Below are 21,422 nucleotides of genomic sequence, written 5' to 3' on the forward strand. Positions count from 1 at the left end.
CAAATCGTCTGTGCACAATTCTAAATAAGTGATGTCGATAGTCCACCTTCAAGAAAACCGCGCAGAGCTTAGTGGACCACACATAGTGCCTTCCTCCCAAAGAGTACAGTCCAGAATGGAGGTTAAATGAGTAACTGCAATGGAGAAATCTGACGAACACTACCTCTGCCAGGTGACCAAAGTCAACAGCAACAGGAAAAATGACTCTTTAGCTCTGTGGTTTTCCTCCCCAAGACCCAGAGCCGCAGTCTAGTCGTGAGAAAAACATGAGAAAAATCCCAAGAGAGGGACACTCTAGAGCACTCCAAAACAAAGAAAGTCCTAGAAACACAGCTAAGAGGAGCCAAAGGAGACACGACAACAAAATATAGTGTGATATCCTGAATGGGATCCCGGAACAGAAAATGCACATCGGGTAAAAACTAAGGAAATCTGAATAAACTGTCGTCTTTAGTTACTAATAATGCATCAACATCATTCCATTAATTGTGACAAATGCAGCATAATATGTAAGATGTTAATAATAGGGGAGACCGGGGCACCTGGGCAGCTCAGTCGGTTAAGCCTCTGACTTCAGCTCAGGTCATGATCTCATAGTTTATGAATTTGAGCCCCGCGTCGGGCTCTGTGCTGAGAGCTCAGAGCCTGGAGCCTGCTTCAGATTCTGTGTCTCCCTCTCTCTCCTCCTTCCCTGCTCACACACACACACTCTCTCTCTCTCTCAAAAATAAATAAACATGAAAAAAAATTTAATAATAATAGGGGAACCAAAGGAATACTGTCTTCACAGTAAATTTAAAACTGTTCTAAACAGTAACATTTATTTATTTTTTTTTTTTTAATAATGATATGATGGGAATGCAAGCTGGTGCAGCCACTCTGGAAAACAGTATGGAGGTTCCTCAAAAAACTAAAAATAGAACTACCCTACGACCCAGCAATTGCACTACTAGGCATCTATCCAAGGGACACAGGTGTGCTGTTTTGAAGGGACACATGCACCCCCATGTTTATAGCAGCACTATCAACAACAGCCAAAGTATGGAAAGAGCCCAAATGTCCATCCATGGATGAATGGATAAAGAAGATGTGGTATATATATACAATGGAGTATTACTCGGCAATCCAAAAGAATGAAATCTTGCCATTTGCAACTATGTGGAGGGAACCGGAGGGTATTATGCTAAGTGAAATTAGTCAGACAAAGATAAAAATCATATGACTTCATTCATAATGAGGACTTTAAGAGACAAAACAGATGAACATAAGGGAAGGGAAACAAAAATAATATAAAAACAGGGTGGGAGACAGAACAGAAGAGACTCATAACTATGGAGAACAAACTGAGGGTTACTGGAGGGGGTGTGGGAGGAGGGATGGGCTAAATGGGTAAGGGGCACTAAGGAATCTACTCCTGAAATCATTGTTGCACTATATGCTAACTAATTTGGATGTAAATTTAAAAAAATAAAAATTAAAGTTAAAAAATAATAATAATGATATGAGAAAATTAGAGAAGGAAGAAATAGGGGGACAATAAACAGAGAATTTAAAACAAAATGGGTATCTCACCTTCTGCTTAAAAATACATATGTCCCAGCTAATTGAGTACTTACTAGCTGTCTAGCATTAGGCTAAGTGATTTGTGCACATTTTGTCACATAATCCTCACGAATATGCTAACAGTAAATATCATATCATCTCCACTTACAGATGACAATCAGGATACATAAAAGATACATAATTTGCCCCACACCAGCTAGTAAGAAGTGGGACCAAATTCAACTCACTCCTGTCATTCACTCTCCTATAAATGTGTTTAGGATGTCTTCACCACTCCACCAATCAATAGATATTGATTGAGTACCTACTGTGTGCCCTATCCTGGCAATGGCTGGTGTTGGACCCCAAGGAGCTACAAGTCTAGTTGGAGAGACATGGGGAAAGTTCGATTTTAAGAAGGAAATGTCCATCACAGTTTGTGAAGAAAGTAAATGCGAAAGAAATTTAGAGCAGGGACGTTCAGTTGGAGTAGCCAGGAAACGCTTCGTGGAGAGACATGTGGGACTTGAACTAGATTCGGAAGAAGGCAAGAATTGGAAGGATGAAGGACAGGAGGGGGCCTCCGGCAGGGAGGCTGAAGCCAGCGGCAGCCGTACCTGCTGGCAGGGCAGGCACTGGGGACGCAGTGTTAGAAGCCCTGGCCCCGAGAGCCAGGAGACCAGGAACTGGTGTGGCTCTCGTCTGGGCCTTCGCTCTGACCTCAGTTTCTTCCTATGGTCTGGTCTACCTCTTTACAAAAAAATGATAAAATAATAAAAATAAAAAGATGTTCACACTAACAATTAGGAAGAGATTCTCAGCCATGGGACCCTGTGTGTCTTTTGCAGCATGGCCTCTCGGAGAGAGCGGATGGGCACAGCCGAACCCGGGGTGCAGCCGTCCCCTCGATCGGCAGCAGTCACCTGGCCTGTCTTGGAGCTGAGCATCCAATGAGAAGACACAACTGCTGCCCAAGAACTCAATTCAGGACCCACGTGTTTGTTCGGCCCATGCACGTTTTTGTTTTTTCTTTCATGTGAAATCAGCTGTGGATGTTTAAAAAGTGGGGCATGTTGCACACACACACACACACACACACACACACACGAGTTTCAGTTCCTCTTTAAAATCACATTTTTGGGGCACCTGGGTGGCTCAGTCGGTTAAGCGTCCGACTTCGGCTCAGGTCGTGATCTCGCAGCCCGTGAGTTCGAGCCCCGCGTCGGGCTCTGCGCTGACAGCTCAGAGCCTGGAGCCTGTTTCAGATTCTGTGTCTCCCTCTGTCTCTGACCCTCCCCTGTTCATGCTCTCTCTCTCTCTGTCTCAAAAATAAATAAATGTCAAAAAAAATTTTTTTTAATAATAAAAAAATAAATAAAAATAAAATCACATTTTGGGGCACCTGGGTGGCTCAGACAGTTAAGTGCCAGACTCTTGATTTCAGCTCAGGTCATGATTTGTGAGTTTGAGCCCTGGACTGGGCTCTGTGCTGACAGTGTGGAGCCTGCTTGGGATTCTCTCTCTCCCCTCTCTCTGTCCCCCTCCCTTGCTCTAAATAAATAAATAAACTTTAAAAAATAAAATCATAAAATAAAATCACATTTTTATATTAAATATAATTTATTGTCAAACTGGTTTCCATATAACACCCAGTGCTCATCCCAACAGGTGCCCTCCTCAATGCCCATCACCCCTTTTCCCCTCTCCCTCACCCCCCATCAACCCTGTTTGTTCTCAGTATTTAAGAGTCTCTTATGGTTTGCCTCCCTCCCTCTCTGTAACTTTTTCCCCCTTTGCCTTCCCCATGGACTTCTTTTAAGTTTCTCAAGATCCACATATGAATGAAAACATATGATATCTTTCTCTGCCTTATTTCACTTAGCATAATACTCTCCAGTTCCATCCACGTTGCTACCAATGGCCAGATTTCATTCTTCCTCATTGCCAAGTAGTATTCCATTGTGTATATAAACCACAATTTCTTTATCCATTTGTCAGTTGATGGACATTTAGGCTCTTTCCATAATTTGTCTATTGTTGAAAGTGCTGCTATAAACACTGGGGTACGAGTGCCCCTATGCATCAGCACTCCTGTATCCCTTGGGTCAATTCCTAGCAGTGCTATTGCTGAGTCATAGGGTAGATCTATTTTTAATTTCGTGAGGAACCTCCACACTGTGTTCCAATAAAATCACATTTTAACGCTTCTCCTGTGAGCCCTCCTCATCACAGGGCACAGGATGCAGGTGGGAACCTCCTACCTCCTTCGCATCTGACACACACAAAAACACATAAAACAAAGGTGAGTCTTGAGTTACAATGAACAGCCTTGGGACCACAACCCCATGTTACTTCTGACCTCAAGTGTCACCGGGAACAATTCTGGATGGAAATATCACATTTTTTTCTACTGTTCAGTTACTGGATCATTTGTTTGAATATAAAGGATTCATTCTTTTTCTTTAAAGTAGAATAACTTTATTACAATATGTCCTGTTGGTCACCCCGGGTCTGTTTATTCAGTTTTAGGGTGTTCTTCTTCCATGTGTACTTTCAAACTTTTTGAGGTTTTTTGGGAATGTTTTCTAGAATTCTAGTTTTCTTGCTTAAGTTTTCTTCTTTGGGGAAACCTATTGCATAAATATTACATTTTTCCTGTCTTTTGTAACTATCACTTTCTTTTAAATCCTTTTGTTTGTTTTTGCTTTTTGTTTTCCATACTCATCTTCTATTGATCTTGAAACATTGCTGCATTTATTCATTGCCATGTTCCTTCTGGTGTCTCCATTTTTTTAAATGCTTATTTATTCCTTGAGAGAGAGAGCGAGAAAGAGAGCAGGGGAGGGGCAGAGAGAGAGAGAGAGAGAGAGAGAGAATCTCAAGCAGGCTCAAAGTTATCAGTGCAGAGCCCAAAGAGGGGCTCGATCTCACAAATCACGAGCTCATGACCTGAGCTGAAATCAAGAATCAGATGCTTAACTGACTGAGCCATCAGGCCCCCGTGATCCTTCATATTTAAACAACTGTTTTTTCTACTTCTTTCCTGAATTCTCAATTTCTCATCTTTTCTAATTCTGTCTTATGTTGTTCTTGGATGTTATTTTTAAATGTGTAGATATGTTTTGAAGCATTTCTGTTTTCATCTGTTTTAGGAACATGTCGTGATAAAGTGGTATCACTGTAGGCAGGTCATCCTGCAGATTACTTTTCTTTTTAAGTTTGCAAGAACTCTTGGGGCACCTGGGTGGCTCAGTCGGTTAAGCCTCCAACTTTGGCTTAGGTCATGATCTCACGGTTCGTGGGTTCGAGCCCCGCATCAGGCTCTATGCTGACAGCTCAGAGCCTGGAGCCTGCTTCGGATTCTCTGTCTCCCTGTCTCTGCCCCTCCCCTACTCATGCTCGCGCTCTCTTTCTCCTTCTTTCAAAAAGTAAATAAACATTTAAAAAAATTTTTTCAATTGCAAGTTTGCAAGAACTCTTTACCTTAATCTTTTTTCCCCCCTATTGCCCATTTTTAGCTGAAATGCATTTTTCTGAACTTATGGAAGAGACTTGAACTAGGATAGTTTCATTCAGGGCTCAAAAGCCTCCTTTCCTGTTGATTTTGTGAAGTGTTAAAAAATACAGCACTTACTTCCTTCAAAGTCCTGGCTCTGTTCCCTCTGACTGGACCTTCGCTTTCCTTTGTGTCTCCTGCACCTGCACCGCTTCCTTTGGGATCCTGTCCCCAGCAGTTTCTCCTCAGCGCGGGACTCTGTCCTAGAAGTTCCTGGGACATTGACTGCTCCAGCCCCTGCAGGCCTCACCACAAATCCCTCCCACTCACCCACTGGGGTGTGCAAACCACCTCCGGTTCCAGCGGCCGCTCCCGAATTGGCTCACTGCGATTTCAACTTCCTGATCATCATTGGGGGGTTATTGGGTCTACCAGACGACCTGCTCGTACTAAGGGTTTGTGGGGCTTGTCACCTAGATCTGGCATGGATCTCATCCAGGAGTTTTAGTTTTGCTATCCCAGCCAAACTCTGTTTTTATGGAGTGATTTGGGGAGATCCAAAACCTATACCATAACTGCCACCTTACCAAAATCTGCATTTTTGTTTTTAAATGCCGATCCTGTGTATTTAATCCTTACTCTGTACTCCCAACTACTCTCACACCCAGCAACCACAGTATGGGCTCTAACTGCCAAGCCCCGCCCCCAGCCCTCCCACTGCCCCCCTGCCTCTCCCCTAGGAGCCAACAGCACCGAAGCTGTTGCATGGAAGGGGTCACAACGTGCTTCCTGCTGAGTCTTCTGGTCTTTGCAGAATAAACCCCCCACCTGTGGGGAAACACCAAGGGCAAAACGTGTTCCGTGGCTCGCAGGTACAACCTCGCCTCCTTGCACAATTGCTCACCCCTATCTGATGGGAAATGAAGGATGTTAGTGTCAGGCAGCTGGATGCCAGGACGGGCCCTCAGGTTGCACAAGCGCTAAGGGCTGGGCGGTGGACAGGCCCCTCACACAGTTCGAGTGACGTGGATGGATTTATTTTATCGGAGGGAAGCCGGCCCCTGGGGTGTCCATGGCGTCGGCTCCACATCTGTTCCCTTCCTGGAATCCTCACTACCTTGTACATTAAACTTCACCAGGGGATAAACTGAGCAAGAAAAAGAAAATCAGCTTCCCAGGAATTATTCCATAAATTTAGCCTGCTGCCTGTTTTTACACCCAAACTTTTTGTTTTTATCACGTATTTGAAAGTAAAAAAAAAGAGTCCTTCGATCCACATTTTAGCTCCTCTTCCCTCTGAACACTTGCACACTGCAGTTTTATTCTGATTCTCCAGATTTCTGGGATCAGCTCACCTCATCTTGTCTCCTGAACTTAATGCCAAGACATGAAGATCCAGGCAGGACACTCCAGGCACCCAGCACCAGGAAACTTTGCTTCTTGGGCTTGAGCCAATTAAGTCAAACTTTGCTCTGAGGCTGCCTTGGGAAGTGACAGGCTTAACAGCCCGATGAACAAACAGTGGAGTTGCCGTCACACTTGAGTTACGGTCCGTTTAAACTCCAATTCAACTGCAATTCACAGCTCCCACTTCTTGAGGGAAACCTTCGGGGTCTCGGAGGAGACGACAGTCTGAGTCCTAAAGGGGAGGTCTTCTGACTTTTACAGGGGTGATGGAGGAGAAACATGATTAATACATCCTATCGTTTAAGGAGAAACTTCTTCCAAGTCCAATCCTATGGGACATAGAAATATGAGTTTGTATGTGTGAAACAAACACAATTAAGAGTTGATCTTTGGTGGATCAAAATACATCCTGTTACTGGGAAGCCACATCACAAATACAACCTGAGAACTAGCCGTGTATCTTGCTTTTTCCCACATAGCACGTTGGAATCAACGGTCCTCGAGAGAAAAGACGGGAGGAGGGACACTGGAAATGTTGGCAAGTGTTTTCAGACATTCTGTCAATTTCGGCCCATCCTATCAGTGAAACTTCCTAGGCTGGCACCCTGGTTCTGAATGGTAAAAATAGATTAGCTCATTTCATTTTCTGTTTCCCCAGCTGGAGAAAGTAACGGACATTGCCAACCACGCTTTGGTGAAATGTCCGAAATATGCTTATATTTATTCATCTTTCAAAGCCATCCAAATCCAAGATATGGTTTAAGATTTAATGAAACTAGTTTTAAGAAGAACCAGCCATACAATGACATAATCAAAACTAATCAGATGTATGTGCACTAATATGGAAAAACAATTTGGATATACTCCCAAGTTAAAAAAGCAAATTGTGTAATAGGTATAGAATGACCCAATGTTTGTGCATGATGTGTGTATGTGTGCATATGCGTGCATATACATTTTCTTTTTTATGATTAAGGAGGTTAATTATAACATTTCTCAGATATTAAAATCATAAATTCATAAGCAGAAAATATTCACATATTAAAAAAACTTTCCTCAGTTTCAGAGAACTTAAATTCGAGTTTCGAATTGATAATCTCATCTTGATAGTAGAGAAGAGGAAGACGTACTTTTGGAAGTTACTAATTAATCCATCAAAACAAACACAACTTCAATTTTCTAACAGATTAAAAACTACATTTAGGTTGTATGTACACAACACTGTCAATTCAAAAGGTTTCCATTCTTTTTTTTTTTTTTTTTAATTTTTTTTTTTTAACGTTTATTTATTTTTGAGACAGAGAGAGACAGAGCATGAACGGGGGAGGGTCAGAGAGAGGGAGACACAGGATCTGAAACAGGCTCCAGGCTCTGAGCTGTCAGCACAGAGCCCGACGCGGGCATTGAACTCATGGACCACGAGATCATGACCTGAGCCGAAGTCGGCGGCTTAACCGACTGAGCCACCCAGGCGCCCCAAAAGGTTTCCATTTCTAATGTTCAGTGTTAAATTCAGACTGGAAACGGTTATCTCTTTTTTTCACTTGTTTTTAAATGAAGTATAATTGACACGCAGTTATGTTAGTTTCTGCATACATATTCTTACATACACATATATTCATCCTACATGTTACTGAGTACTGAGCACAAAGAAAGAAGTTGGAGGAAATATAGAGCAGATTAGTAGCTGTATCTCCAGCCTATGTCTTAGGTTGTTCCTTCAAACAGCAGGCCCTAAGACAAGGACATGCATGTCAATGGTTTATTGGGGGATGGCCCCAGGAAATGCTGGTGGGAGAAAGGGAAAATCAAACAAAAGGAAAGGAAGAAAATAAAGGGTCCTAGAACAAGTTACCATGGTGGGAAGTAGGGCTTCATCCCGCTGAGCAACCCCATAAGACAGTATAGACGACACCCCAGACATCCCAGCCAAGGGTTGAAGAGGTCTGTCCTCCCATGCCCAACCACGATGGTCTGAGGCCCTGGGGGTATTAGCTCTGCAGACTTTGGGAAGCTTGCCCCACGGAGGAGAAAGCCCAACTGGGGCACCAGGGTGGCTCTGTCGGTTGAGCATCAGACTTCAGCTCAGGTCGTGATTTCACGGTTCGTGGGTTCGAGCCCCATGTGGGGCTCTGTGCTGACAGCTCGGAGCCTGGAGCCTGCTTCAGATGCTGTGTTTCCCTCTCTCTCTGTCCCTCCTCTGCTTGCACTCTGTCTCTCCCTCTCTCTCAAAAATAAATAAAAATTTTTTTGAAAAAAGAGAGAGAGAGAAAGCCCAAGGACAGGGAGTTGCAGGCACTTGCCACAGAACACTGTGACGAGACATGAGGACTGAGGCGCTATGGGGGAGACACCACACAACGTATGCTACAGGGTAGACCATGGAAGACTCACTTTCGACAGTATACTCACCAAAACACTGTATTTCCTAGAGAAAAGCAAGAGAGGCTTACAATTAAGTCAGACAATATGTGCGGAGGCCAGGGATCACTCCTCAAAGGGGACCGTCTATCTGGAAAACGCCTGCCCCGAAGGCCAGGAGCCCTGGAGATGAGCTCGCCTAACACGCAGCGTGGACAGTGCTGTGAGGAAAGAGCCAGCCGAGACAAAGCACATTTTGACATTTTATTCACTGATCATAAATACAGTCTCATGAATCAAGGTGATCATGAATAATGTACTAGCACCTGAAACTTGGCCACCCCAGAGCAAGCGCTCAGTGCTTCACCATCACTGGCCAGACAACTCACTGCGGCTGATCAGGGCATCTCCCCACATCGGCGTTTGGCTTTGTGGGGATCCTCCTTCTGGTGCAGCAATTTTATTCTCGGCTCGTTCTCAACAATTTAAAAAATCATAAAAGATTGAGTGTTTGCAAGAAAATATCAAAGAGGATCAGAAGATTTTCAGTTCTTCTTAGAATCTCAAAGTAAAAAGGGGAACTAAGGAAGGAGAGGGAAGGGGACAGATGGCAGGGATCCGCCAGGTTTCTTCCCTTCCTCAGAGCATTTTACAAAAACAAAAACCAGGGAGGCATTAACGCTGTTTGGAGATGGGTTGCGTCTCTCTGATGAGCCACTCGAGGGCTTCCTGGCGGCCCTGTTTCTGCAATTCCTTCCCGATCACATCCCTGCAGGTCAGGTGGTAGTTGTTGAGCCAGTCGCACTGCAAGAGGGGAGAAAGAAGAATGTGGTATTCACCATCACACCTCTCCCAGAGGCTAAACGGGCAAACAGAGAGGCATGGCCCAAGTGCGGAGATCACAAGTTGAGAGCAGAGATGCACAAAACTCCCCCCCACCCCGTTCAGGGACAAGTGACTTCTTTGTGCTCTATTTCCCTGGAAATCGACAGGACAAGGCCACATCGCTTGTGGTAAAATGCTCCTAGAACAGTCTACATACAGCAGGTGGACAATGACTGAAGGAGTGGTAAACACCTGAGAGCAAATCACGGCCTTGGCTTCCCTGAGTGTAGAGTAACCTGTAACCAGGTATCCTCTCAACAGGACCCCTGGAAGCCATACGCGCAGGACATCATAAGAGGGATGGGCAGGGGGGTCTGGTGGGTCCTTCACTCAACCATGTGGCCTCATTCCCGTACACCTGGGCCATCTCTGGGTGGCAGTGGAGGAGAAGGGTGCTTACCCTAGACGGCTGCTAAGATTCCTGCTAAGAGACACACGTGAAGGTGTCCCACCAACACACGGGCTTTCCTGTCCTAAATCCACTGACAAAGCTGAATAAACTAGAATCAGCTGAGCCCACGTGGGTCTTGTGAGCGTGGCTGTCTAGATGAACCCAAAACCTTGGGTGGCCAAGGACTGTGGTGCCACAGGGTGGGGTGGGGAGCTCAACTTTCAAACACTCAACTGAATGTGGCCACGGCCTCAGGAGATTTTTTAAAAGAGGGAAGGAGGAAGGAGGTCTGATCCACAAGACCTGAGGGCCAAAGTTCTGCAGCCACACAAGGGTGAACTCTCCCCTCTGGGGCAGGGCGGTGCGAAGGCTGGAGGGAAGCAAGTTCTACCCAGAGGACAGCCACCCATTCTCTCCACTGTCCAGGAAGTGGGTCTGACCAGACGCTCAGCCGCAGCAAGGCTGGAGAGACTACCACCACCACCACGCAGTTGTTGTAACGAGCCAAACACCACCCAGGAAGGCAGTGGTGTTACAGAAGCACAGGCCTCAGGGACTACAGTCTGCACCAGGTACCAAACACCAGCTCAGGGTCGAGATGGGCACACAGATGCAGTGGTATCGCCACCTGGCTTTGACCCCGCCAGCGCTCCACTCCCCACCGATAAGAACTCACTAGCTCCTGCTGGAGCTGGGGAGGGGGGAGGTGTCAACAGCCAGCCAACTGCTATGGGTCAGCAGTGAGGCCGGGCAGGGCTACAAGACAGCCCACAGTCCAAAGCGGCCAACCCCGGGGCCAGGAGGAAACTCCCAAAACCCTTTCAGTTTGTACACAGAGCCTCCGTGAGGCCTGACCAACTTCCCTAAGGCCCTGAAAACCTGCCACTGCCCACGTTCACAAGCAAAGTCCTCAGCTGCCATCTGGTGACAAGTGATGGGAATGCAAGACCGAACCCAAAAAGCCCCTAAAGTAATTGTTAAGACAGTCTGTTTGGGAGACAGGAAAGGGCGTGACCAAGTATTTTAAAAGCCAAATGGATAGAATCTGGTTGTGGGGTACTACTGTGCCTTCAGACAGAACGAAGCCCCAGATTCATTAAGTGGTATATGGAAAGACATTCTTTGGCTGAAAGAGATAATAAATGTACTCTGCCTGGTATGTTAAGTACATCTACTGTTATCTGTAGAAACTTGCTTATGATCTAAGGGTAAGAAGATATTATCTGCCCTATAAAAATTGACAGAAGGAACAGTTCAGTGAATTGGCTATGCAAGGTATGGTAATGAACCACAGATTAAGACAGAGCCACTGGGGGCGCCTGAGTGGCTCAGTCGGTTATATGTCCGACTCTTGATTTCGGCTCAGGTCAGGATCTCACGGTTTGTGAGATCAAGCACCAGATCAGGCTCTGAGCTGACAGCGTGAAGCCTGCTTGGCATTCTCTCTCTCCCTCTCTTTCTGCCCCTGCCCCGCTCATGTGCACACGCGCATGCACTCTAATAAATAAATAAACATTAAAAAAAAAAAAACCCACTGGTCTACGTCCAATGTCATGGGGTGGACTGTGAGGTTAACAAAACTCTTTCTCCCTCAAAGAAGAATGGTCTCACTCAACCTTCTTCATGCACTATTTCCCTGGATAAAGCAGAATGTCATTGGGAGAAATGCCTCCTGATTAGTTCATTTTATCTAGACGGCAAGGATTGCAAACCCTGGGTACAGGGTAGGAAGCCACGGCCTTGGTCTTCCAAGAGAGTAAAGTGACTTATTACTGAACAGTCCCTCGCTAAGACCCTGGAAGCGGTACCCAAGGCCACGGTAAGAGACAGTGGCTCCTATGGTCACAAAGGATTTAAGCAGGGTGGCTTCCATGCCCACCTAGTGTTCTTGTCCCCTTTCACGTTAGCCATCCCCTGCAGAGGCTGGAAAAGACCCCTGCAATGCTGGAGGGACTCTTCCCGCCATAGACACAGCTGACATCACTGCTAACAGGCTGTGTCCTGTCCAGCACCCTCTACAACCACATCAGTAGGACTCGTTTAGGTGCTGCGAGTGGGAATGTCTGGCGGGTCAAGGGCACTGACAGTTAAGCACAGTGTCCACACTAAGCAGGGGGTAGATGACATTTTCTGTCACCCATCTGTGAGCTGGATGAGGCAGAAGAGACTTCTAGCTGCAGGAATTCCATCCCACAGTCCAATAGAAGGGGCCTCCTTAAGCCTGAGGCACTTTTCTCCAGGGCCGAGCATGAGGCCTAGGTGTGCGCCACTGAGGATGCCTAAAGAGGCACTTCAAGGTCCCTGGAGTGGGGTCAGTGGCTGCTTTGAGTGATAAAAACATATTCCTATAGAACCTACCACACCTGTCCTGACTTTGGCTCCCATCAATCATCTGCCTTTGCAGGGACTTCTGACCACCTACCCTGCTCTGGAACTTGTGTCCTTCTGACTTCTGTCTTCCTGGCTTGGGAGCAGTTTTGTCTGTCCAGTGTTGACCATTCCTGCCCTGTCTCTGACCCCTCTCTGCTCTGATGTTGATCACCTGGCCTGATCCCTCAAGGCTTACTCCAGGTCCTGGTGCCTGTCACCTCACCTGGCCGTGTGGGCCTGGGGACCCACCAGAGGACTTGAAGGGGTTTCAAGACCTGTTTCCTTCTGAGCTTGATAGGTGAGCACTATTGTGCTCCTAGCTTTGTGAAGAGTTTCACAGCCCAGAGTGACCGGACTAGTAGCTACCACCTCTCTCCTTTCTGTGTGGAAACTGGGCATATGATAATAGATTTTGCTTTTCATGCCCTTAATGTTTCATTCAACATTAGAAAACAATCTGGTATGCGCAATGGCCAACAGGCCCTTCCACCCATCTGGCTTCTCATAGGGGAGACACATGGCCCATGGTTTGCTAAACACGCCTCAGCGCAGATACGGCTCCTGCCCTCATGGAAAGCAATGGCAAATTATTCCCACTCACGAAACCTTACAGCCCCACAATAGTGCAGGGAGGACCCCTACCTGGAGAGCCAACAAATACAGGAAAAGCACCTACAGACCACAGGAGACCTAGAATCTTCAGACTCAGGTGGCACAGACCTCTAAATTAAAAAGTGAGAACAGACTAGAGAGCATAAGGTAGCTCCCCACCCCCACTTCCACTCTGTCACCTCCAAGCCACCCTCATTACCTCTTTGTCTGTAAGAGAATCCACATCTATCATTTTGGTCTGTATCGGAACCAAAGTTAAAGGTTCAAAGGTCAGGCTTCCCCGGTTATTGAAGTTGTACTGTTGGAAAAAGAAGAAAACAGAAGCTTTTACTTCTCCCTCTCACAATGAACCACCATGAGGTCATTCCCACCAGCCAGGACCACCCCTCAGGGCCAGGTGTGACTGGGAACCAAGAAGGGGTCAGAGCATTTTCAATCGGCCCAGGAGGCACGATGAACCCAGCTGACGGGACTGTCCAAAAGCTGCTCCACTGTGCAAACAGCAGCCATCAGAAGCCGAGGGGCTCTCAGCAGCAGGTCCACAGGCTAATGTCCACGGTGATGGAGAAGAAGTAAGGAAACAACATGGCGGTGTCTGGATGAGGGGCATCACTGGTTTTGGTTCTCAAGACTCTACGGCGTATAAGTGCCCAACACCACTTTTATTTAATAGTTAACCGCGTGGCCTGTCCTGACCTGCTAGTCTCATCAGGTGACACATAACAGGTTTGTCCATCCTACATAGTATGGGATGGCCATGGCACCTGAGGGCATGCTGGGTCTCTGATCCTGGCAAGGCCTCTGGGAGTGAGAAGAGAGGTCACTCTCACAGACAGTGACTTCAACATGCAGATCCCTGCAGGCTTAAGAAGCCACTTCTCTCCAACTGTTTGATTTCCAGTCACTCACAGAAGAGGAGTAAGCAGGTCTTCTAGGTAAAGCCTAGCACCTGACGCCCTGCATCCTCTTGTAACAGTGATGGGGAGAAGGAGGAGCCCCTGTCCTCTGCAGGGCACCGGACCTATCTTCTCGCCAGCCTGTGGGGCCTGACCCACAGTATAACTCATGGCTCCTCAGGTTTACCCAATAAAAATCATCTAGGTAATTTGTTGAAAATATAGTTTCCCAGCCCCAGCTCTGGGTCTGGGGTCTGGGAGGGGCCTTTAAACAAGCACCTCCCCCACCCCCTGCCCCTGTAGAGGAAGCATCATGACAAGAAGCTGCCTCTAGCAAACTCAGACCCAAATCACATCCAGCAGGGGCCTGCCTGGGGCTCCATGCATTCCAGTTCTGGGTCCCAGTTCATGAAGAATTTTCTTTTTGGCTTTGCAGAGGAGAGTGATTTCTAGGAAACTCTCCACTATGGGAAGGAAGCTCCATTTCAGCTCCAAAATGGCACACTCTTGGCTCCAAAAACAAACATCTTTATCTTCCCTCATTAGGAAATAATGAAAATTTTACAATAAATAAATACATAACTACCTACCTTGGTCTTCACAGGGACCACCAGGACAACATTTTCAATGCGAATTCCAAAAGCCCCATCTTCATAATACCCTGGCTCTAAAAGACACCAAATCCAGAAATGAGAAGCAGCCCATGATGAACGTGCACATGACCACTCCTGGGATGACAGCCCCACCCTGGAGGGGGAGGAGAAACAGGTGAACAGTCCCCTCAATCCAGCCGCAAGAGCCCAGAGATGCCTCCTCCTCCCACATGGCCGCTTTCAATAGGTCTTCGAGGAACAGAAAGGAAGGTTCTGAAATCCCTGAGTACAATAACAGGATCCACCACAGAGATCACAGCGCATATTCATAAGCCATAATGATGCACGCATTACAATATATTCACAGAGATCTGTTAATGACGTGGGGAAAGGAAGTACATTAAGAAAGCAGAATACAAACACTATGTCCAGTATAATCTGAATGATTAGAAAAAAGATATATACACATATGAAAGACCAAAAGCTAATACATCAAAATATTAAATAGCATTTCCTATGGATGGCTGGATTACAAGTGATTTTCATTTTCTTCCATATGCTGTTCTACTGTCTCACTTTTTCTAATTTTTTTTTTTAACGTTTATTTATTTTTGAGAGAGAGAGAGAGAGAGAGAGACAGAGTGTGAGCAGGGGAGGGGCAGAGAGAGAAGGAAACACAAAATCCAAAGCAGGCTCCAGGCTCCAAGCTGTCAGCACAGAGCCTGACGCAGGGCTTGAACTCACGAACCACGAGATCATGACCTGAGCTGAAGTCAGATGCTTAACCGACTGAGCCACCCAGGTGCTCCCCATCTCACTTTTTCTAAAATGAACACGTGTCACTTTTATAATCATAAAAAGTTGTTCTTAATTCAAGGAGACAAGAGGGGGAAAGTATATCTAATTTACTTTAAAATAATTAAGTATAAGAAACAACAGAGAGTGTTCAAACAGGCTCAGAGATCCACACATGCACTGGGTGAGAGGGACACATACCGTCAGTGACGATCATGCCTGCTTCCAACGGCTCATCAGAGAACGTTTTATAACTGATGCCACAAGGACCCTCATGAACATTCAGGAAAGACCCAACACCGTGTCCTGTTCCGTGCAAGTAATCCAGGCCAGAATCCCATAAAGCTGAGCGGGCAAACGAGTCAAGAAGGTGTCCTGAAAGACACATAAGAACCACTTGATGATATTTGTCCAGTACTTTTTCAATTTGCAAAGCACTTTAGAGATTAGATTTATTATGTTTGGCTCTAGAAGGTGAAACAGAAACCAGCGTGTAAAAGTTACTGGAGGGTTCTGATTTCAACCTGGCATAAGGAAGAGCTAACAATCAGAGCTCCCGAGGAGGGCCGCTCCCCAGCCAATCAGAGCTCAGTCTGAAGCCAGAGGATTGTTTGTCCACAAAGCCAGCAAGGGGACGGCCGCCGGCAGCAGCTAAGGGTGTTGGCGATAGGGACATTCCCTTCCCAGTTCTGGGACCCGGAGGTTTCAGGATTAAAACCAGACTGCAATAAAAGGGATGCCCAGGGAGATGAGGGCAGGCTCCATCTAAGATTCAAGGTCCAGGTGTTGTCAACTCCCTGTCCAGTGCCCCATCCATCAGTCCTCAAGCAAACTGGTATATATCTGAAGTCAGGTTCCCAGTAAAATAAATCCCGACAAGGATCCCAACCAGGAGGCCCTGGCCCAGCACTGCAGGGCAGAAGGAGGCTGCACCAACTTCCGCTTGGGCCCTGAGGCCTTCACGCCCGGCTGCACTCTCCTGGGAGCCACCTTTATGTGTCATCCGACACCTGAAGTGGTCAGGAGAGAGGTATACAGCCGACATCAAGCCCAAACCTCAGCCTGCTCCCTGGGAGGCCCTCTGAGCTCAGTCAGCGGGTCCAGGAGACTCACTTCCTGCGGCACACCCACCTGCCCTGGACGGGCCTGAAGGGACTGGGGCTGACACGACAAGAAAGGACATGTTCTTCCACTCACATTTAGACACGTTTGGTGTCTGAACAAGAACCAGCCTGTCATATGACAGAAGGAAACACCTACCTTTGGTTCCAGTTGGAAAAACGGCTGCGCTCACAGCTATGTGGCCCTTGAGGACATATGTGAAGCATTCCTGCCAAAGAAAACCCAGGGGGCGTGTTGCAGAACCGGGACAGAGGTGTTAGTCCTGTAGTTTTCCAGCAGTTCAGAAAACCTTGCTTCTGAAGGCTTTTAGCAATACCACAGAGAAAATCAGAGTGAAAAGAAAAAGAAATCTGGTGGAAAAAAAGCTTGGTCATAGGACCAATTTTCCAGAAAATCTTGAAATTAAATTGAGTAAAAGAGAACTGTCAGAGACATGATCCCACAGATCCTTCCCTGGTAATGAACATTCCAATATACTCTGAGCACGAGAAAGACTGGGAAAGTAGGAGAAGGTACTGGTGAAGCCAGCTAACATTTCCCGAGCGACTCCTCTGTGCCAGGCATGATAGTAAACACTGATCATTTAATCCCACACTTCATGATGGAGATGCTGTGGTCATCCTCACTTGACAGAGAGATTAACCAGCATGCTGGGTGGCTCACTTCATAAGCAGCAGCATCTGGCCTTGAAGCCAGGCGGTCCTGCTTTGGCCTCTGTGCCCTGACCAATGTTATACTCAGGGGTTATCCCTAACTGCCTGGATGAAGAAATTGCTGCTGGGAAGGTTAGCGGTTTGCTGGTAAGGTGCAGAGTTAGGACTAAACCCATACTCTTCAGTCTGGTCTGGAATTCTTTCTCCAGAACAAAAAGAGTCACACCAAAGGTATATGGACCCAAGGTCAAACTCCTCTGAGGTGCTCATGCCTACAAATAGATGAGCCACAGGACCTGAAGTATGAAGCTTGCTCTGCTGCACTGCCTAAACTCTCTTCCCTGGATAAACTTCCTGCAGAAGTTCCCAGAAAAAGATTCACTGAGAATCAACCAACATTCACTAGGTAGTGACTGATCCGGGAACTTGCAAGGTTCATGGAACCTTTACAACCAGCCCTGGAGGCACGTACTCTTATCCCCATTTCTGCGGATGTGTCTGTGTGCTTTACTCAGGGTCACAGAGCCAGTAAACAGCAGAGAAGACCTCAAGTCCAGACTCTAGACTCCTGGTGCACATCTCTCTACCTCACTGCTATCTCCTCCTTTCCAGGCCAGACAGACCCAAAACTGAGCAGTGTATATCATTTCAGAGGGTTCCTACAGCTAAGCCTATAAATGGAAATGCTGAACTTGAAAAAAGAAGGGGGTGGCTTTCAGAACCAAATCTAGATGCTGTTTGTAAAAAACGTACATTTCACTACCCCATTCCTATCCCTAGAGATTTCCTGACTCAAGAGAATACTACTGACGCTGTTAAACTTGAATCTGAGTTCCTTGACCTTAGCAGACAGAATGCTTTTAAAATGTCTCCAGTAATTAATTAAATGGACATCATAAAGCAGATAAGCCTGACTCCACAGTAATGAGCTATTTTACTATCCCACATACAAATTTTACTTAGTTACACAATTCCTTTTCATAAAAGCAATGCTCTTACGAAAGCAGAGAGGCCCTCTCAAGTTTTCTGCTCTACCTTACCTTCTCATAGGCCGTAGGGGTCCCAAAATGCATGGTCCGTGTCACATCTGTGGTTCCGTCCCTTTCCAGAAGAAAGGACAAATTAGTTTTCACTCCAAATAAGTTTTTGCTCAAATATGGGGTAGGTGAGGCCACTGCTGGTGGCCACGTAAAATAGTGCAGCCACTTTGGAAAGTAATCTTCAGCTCCTTAAAAGGTTATAAATATGGAGTTACCACATGACCCAGCAATTCCACTCCTAGGTAAATGCCCAAGAGAAGTGAAAATCTAAAAACCTGTATACAGATGAACATAAGGGAAGGGAAGCAAAAATCACAAGGAGGGAGACAAAACATAAGAGACTCTTAAATACAGAGAACAAACTGAAGGTTGCTGGAGGGGTTGTAGGTGGGGGGATGGGCTAAATGGGTAAGGGGCATTAGGGAGGACACTTGTTAGGATGAGCACTGGGTGTTACACGTAGGGGATGAATCACTGGAATCTACACCTGAAATCCTTACAGCACTATATGCTAACTAACTTGGATGTAAATTAAAAAATAAATTAAAATAAAATAAGAAAACCTGTATACAAACGTTCATAGTAGCATTATTCATAAAACCCAAAAGGTAGAAACAACTTGAATGGCTATCAATGGATAAACAAAATGTGGTATCTATACAATGAATATTACTTAGTAATTACAAGGAATAAAGTACTGACACACACTAGGTCACGAATGAACCTTGAAGACAGAAGCCAGACAGAGAAAGCCATGCATTATATATAATTCCATTTATAGGAAATGCCCAGAATAGGCAAACCCGTAGAGAGAAAGTATAGTAATGGTTTCCTAGGTAGGAGAAAATGGGAAGTGACTGCTAATGGGAATGGGGTTTCTTTCTAAGGGTGATGAAAATGTTTCAAAATTGCTGGTGGTGATGGTTGCACAATTCTGTGAATATACTAAAAACCATTGATTGTATACTTAACGTGAGTAAACTGTATGGTATGTGAAGTATATCTCAATAAAGTCGCTTAAAAAAACTAAATGAGACAAAGTAGGAATGCAAGAATGGCCTCATGTACTGAGACTAAACTCGTCAGGCCCTGACACGCACAATGCGAGGACTGTTTCATGGGAGACGCTGTCACTGGGGTCATAAACGAGGGGGAAGAGGACAAAGTAAACAGGAGCCTGCTTCTATCAAAAGAGGGCCGGGGCGCCTGGGTGGCTCAGTCAGTTAAACGTCCAACTTTGGCTCACAGTTTGTGAGTTTGAGCCCCGCATCTGGCTCTCTGCTGTCAGCACAGAGCCTGTCTAGGATCCTCCATCCCCCCTTTGTCTCGGCCCCTCCCCCATTTATGCTCCTCTCTCTCTTTCTCAAAAATAAACATGAGAAAGAAAAGAGAGCCAACCTCCAATTCCTCCCATCAGGACAACAAAGGACTGAACCCTAAAAATACCCAAAGGTATCTCTTAGAACACACTAATCCATACCTGTGACACAGAAAGGATAACTTCTAGAATCCTGCTAAAATTTAGAAGTGAACCAAAATTTACACCAGTAGCCAAATAATCTCAACACCCTCAGTTCCAGGCTGTTATCATGAATACCAACCCATGTGTCCCAAGGCTAGGCTGTGGTTTCCATGCACGGGGCGGAGCTCACTTAAAGATCAGGCTCCCCCTCAGCCATGGTCCCAACTGCAGTGGGAAAGGAGCATTTAAAAGGCCTTGCTCGTGCCCTCTTCATGCAGACAACACCTGTTCCAGCTCCCTCTCATGGCTTCCACATCAAGACCCAACGAACTCTTGGGTTCTCCTCTGAGAAACTTTCTAGAGGATGAGTGTGAAAAGGAGCAAGATGTGAAGACGAAAATTCAGAAATTCGGGGGCAACCTAGTTTCTCACTCATTCATTCAAAATTAATCCCTTACCTCCGAAGGCCCTGAGGCCACTACAAGTCCAGAGAGCTAGCAGGCAGTTTATGAGCTAGAGCAGAAGCCTTTCCAGTGGTTTTGAAAGCTTGCTTTCAGTTATTTATTTAGTATTTAACAACACTCGGCCAAGAACTAAACATTCCTATCAAACAGTCTTTTGTGGGAAGAGTCACCACTGGGCTCTTTCAACCACGGGTGGAAAAAAAGGACAAGACACGGGAACGAGTCCATTAGCAGCAGGTGCAGAGTGAGAGTCTCAGCTGAGTGCTCTCGGCTGGAGCCTGGCTTGCCCCCTATTCAACTGCTTTGACCCAACATCGTCAAGCTCTATGGCAGCCCTAGTTTACTTACTTGTATTGAGCTCCCGAGTCAATCAGGTACACCTCATCTAGCGACAAGGTCCTATTCGTCTCAGGGACTGGCCTAAGAAAGTTAATTAAAAAATAATTAGTCCACAAATGTAAACACTTCCTGAATCTGGGAGGGGGACAAATAAGAGTTCCTTATACTATTCTTACAACTTAGGTTAAGTCTGAAATTATATCAAAATTAAAAGTTACCAACTAAATTAATTATTCCAAATAATTTAATCTTCTAGAACTAGTCAAAGACCCAGTCGACCTATCTCCCCAACTGGATAAAGAGATCAAGAGAAGGAAGAACAACGTATCTCTTTATATCTAGCTCCATGTGTGCTTGGAACAAAAAAGATGTTCATGAAATAATTGTAAAAGTTACAAAAATAATAATCATTAGATGCAGCAGGACCAAGCTAGAGTCCTCAGAACTGGCAATATAGCAGCCAGGAGTCACTTGTCTCGGTGTGGGGGTCCCAGGCCCCGGCCTCAGCCTCCATGTAACTCCCTCAGTCCTGACCCCATCAGGAGCCTCCCCACTTGCTTCCTAGGCCACCAGACAGGCAGGAGGTAAATTCCTCAATTTGGGAGGAAAACTAAAGGGATTTTTACTGGGAAATGAAGTAGATCACAATGTTCTTACACGAAAGCACTTTTTCTAAATGAACACGAAGCACTTTTAAAAAGTGATCTGATTTCCCCAGGCCACTTCCAGACAGTGTCACTGCACTGGGAAATGCTACAACGAATAAGAGCACTGCAAGTCTCTGCCCTGCTGCTGAGAGAAGGACTCCTTCATTTCCAGGCACCACCCCCTCTCCAGCACTACGGGCATCAGTGGCTACTTGGGCCAAACGGAACGACTGAAAAAGACAACCAGACATGGAAGCAACGTCCTGCTTCTCAACAGGCTTCCAGCAGCCCATTGTGAAAACATGCCAAAGTAGAAGCAGGCTTCTCCCCCATTTGATCGGAGTTCT

General features: G+C 46.0%; 1 protein-coding gene and 1 long non-coding RNA gene across 2 annotated transcripts in view; both read right to left on the bottom strand.

Annotated features, from left to right (window-relative positions):
- The window catches only part of LOC109272880 (uncharacterized), a 60,439-nt gene extending 54,644 nt beyond the window's left edge, over positions 1 to 5,795 (bottom strand). The window contains exon 1 of the long non-coding RNA XR_002082645.2: positions 5,177 to 5,795. This is a non-coding gene — a long non-coding RNA (uncharacterized LOC109272880). The remainder of the gene's footprint in view (positions 1 to 5,176) is intronic.
- Positions 5,796 to 9,056: 3,261 nt separating this feature from the next.
- The window catches only part of XPNPEP1 (X-prolyl aminopeptidase 1), a 58,189-nt gene continuing 45,823 nt past the window's right edge, over positions 9,057 to 21,422 (bottom strand). The window contains 7 exon segments of the mRNA XM_019459383.2: positions 9,057 to 9,610; positions 13,264 to 13,362; positions 14,551 to 14,627; positions 15,550 to 15,723; positions 16,609 to 16,678; positions 18,164 to 18,224; positions 20,438 to 20,509. Of these exon segments, the coding sequence (XP_019314928.2) occupies positions 9,482 to 9,610; positions 13,264 to 13,362; positions 14,551 to 14,627; positions 15,550 to 15,723; positions 16,609 to 16,678; positions 18,164 to 18,224; positions 20,438 to 20,509 (682 nt within the window). The 3' untranslated portion in view covers positions 9,057 to 9,481.

Source organism: Panthera pardus, unplaced genomic scaffold, assembly GCF_024362965.1.
Source record: "Panthera pardus isolate Hobbes unplaced genomic scaffold, ASM2436296v1 HiC_scaffold_22, whole genome shotgun sequence".
Lineage (NCBI taxonomy): Eukaryota > Metazoa > Chordata > Mammalia > Carnivora > Felidae > Panthera > Panthera pardus.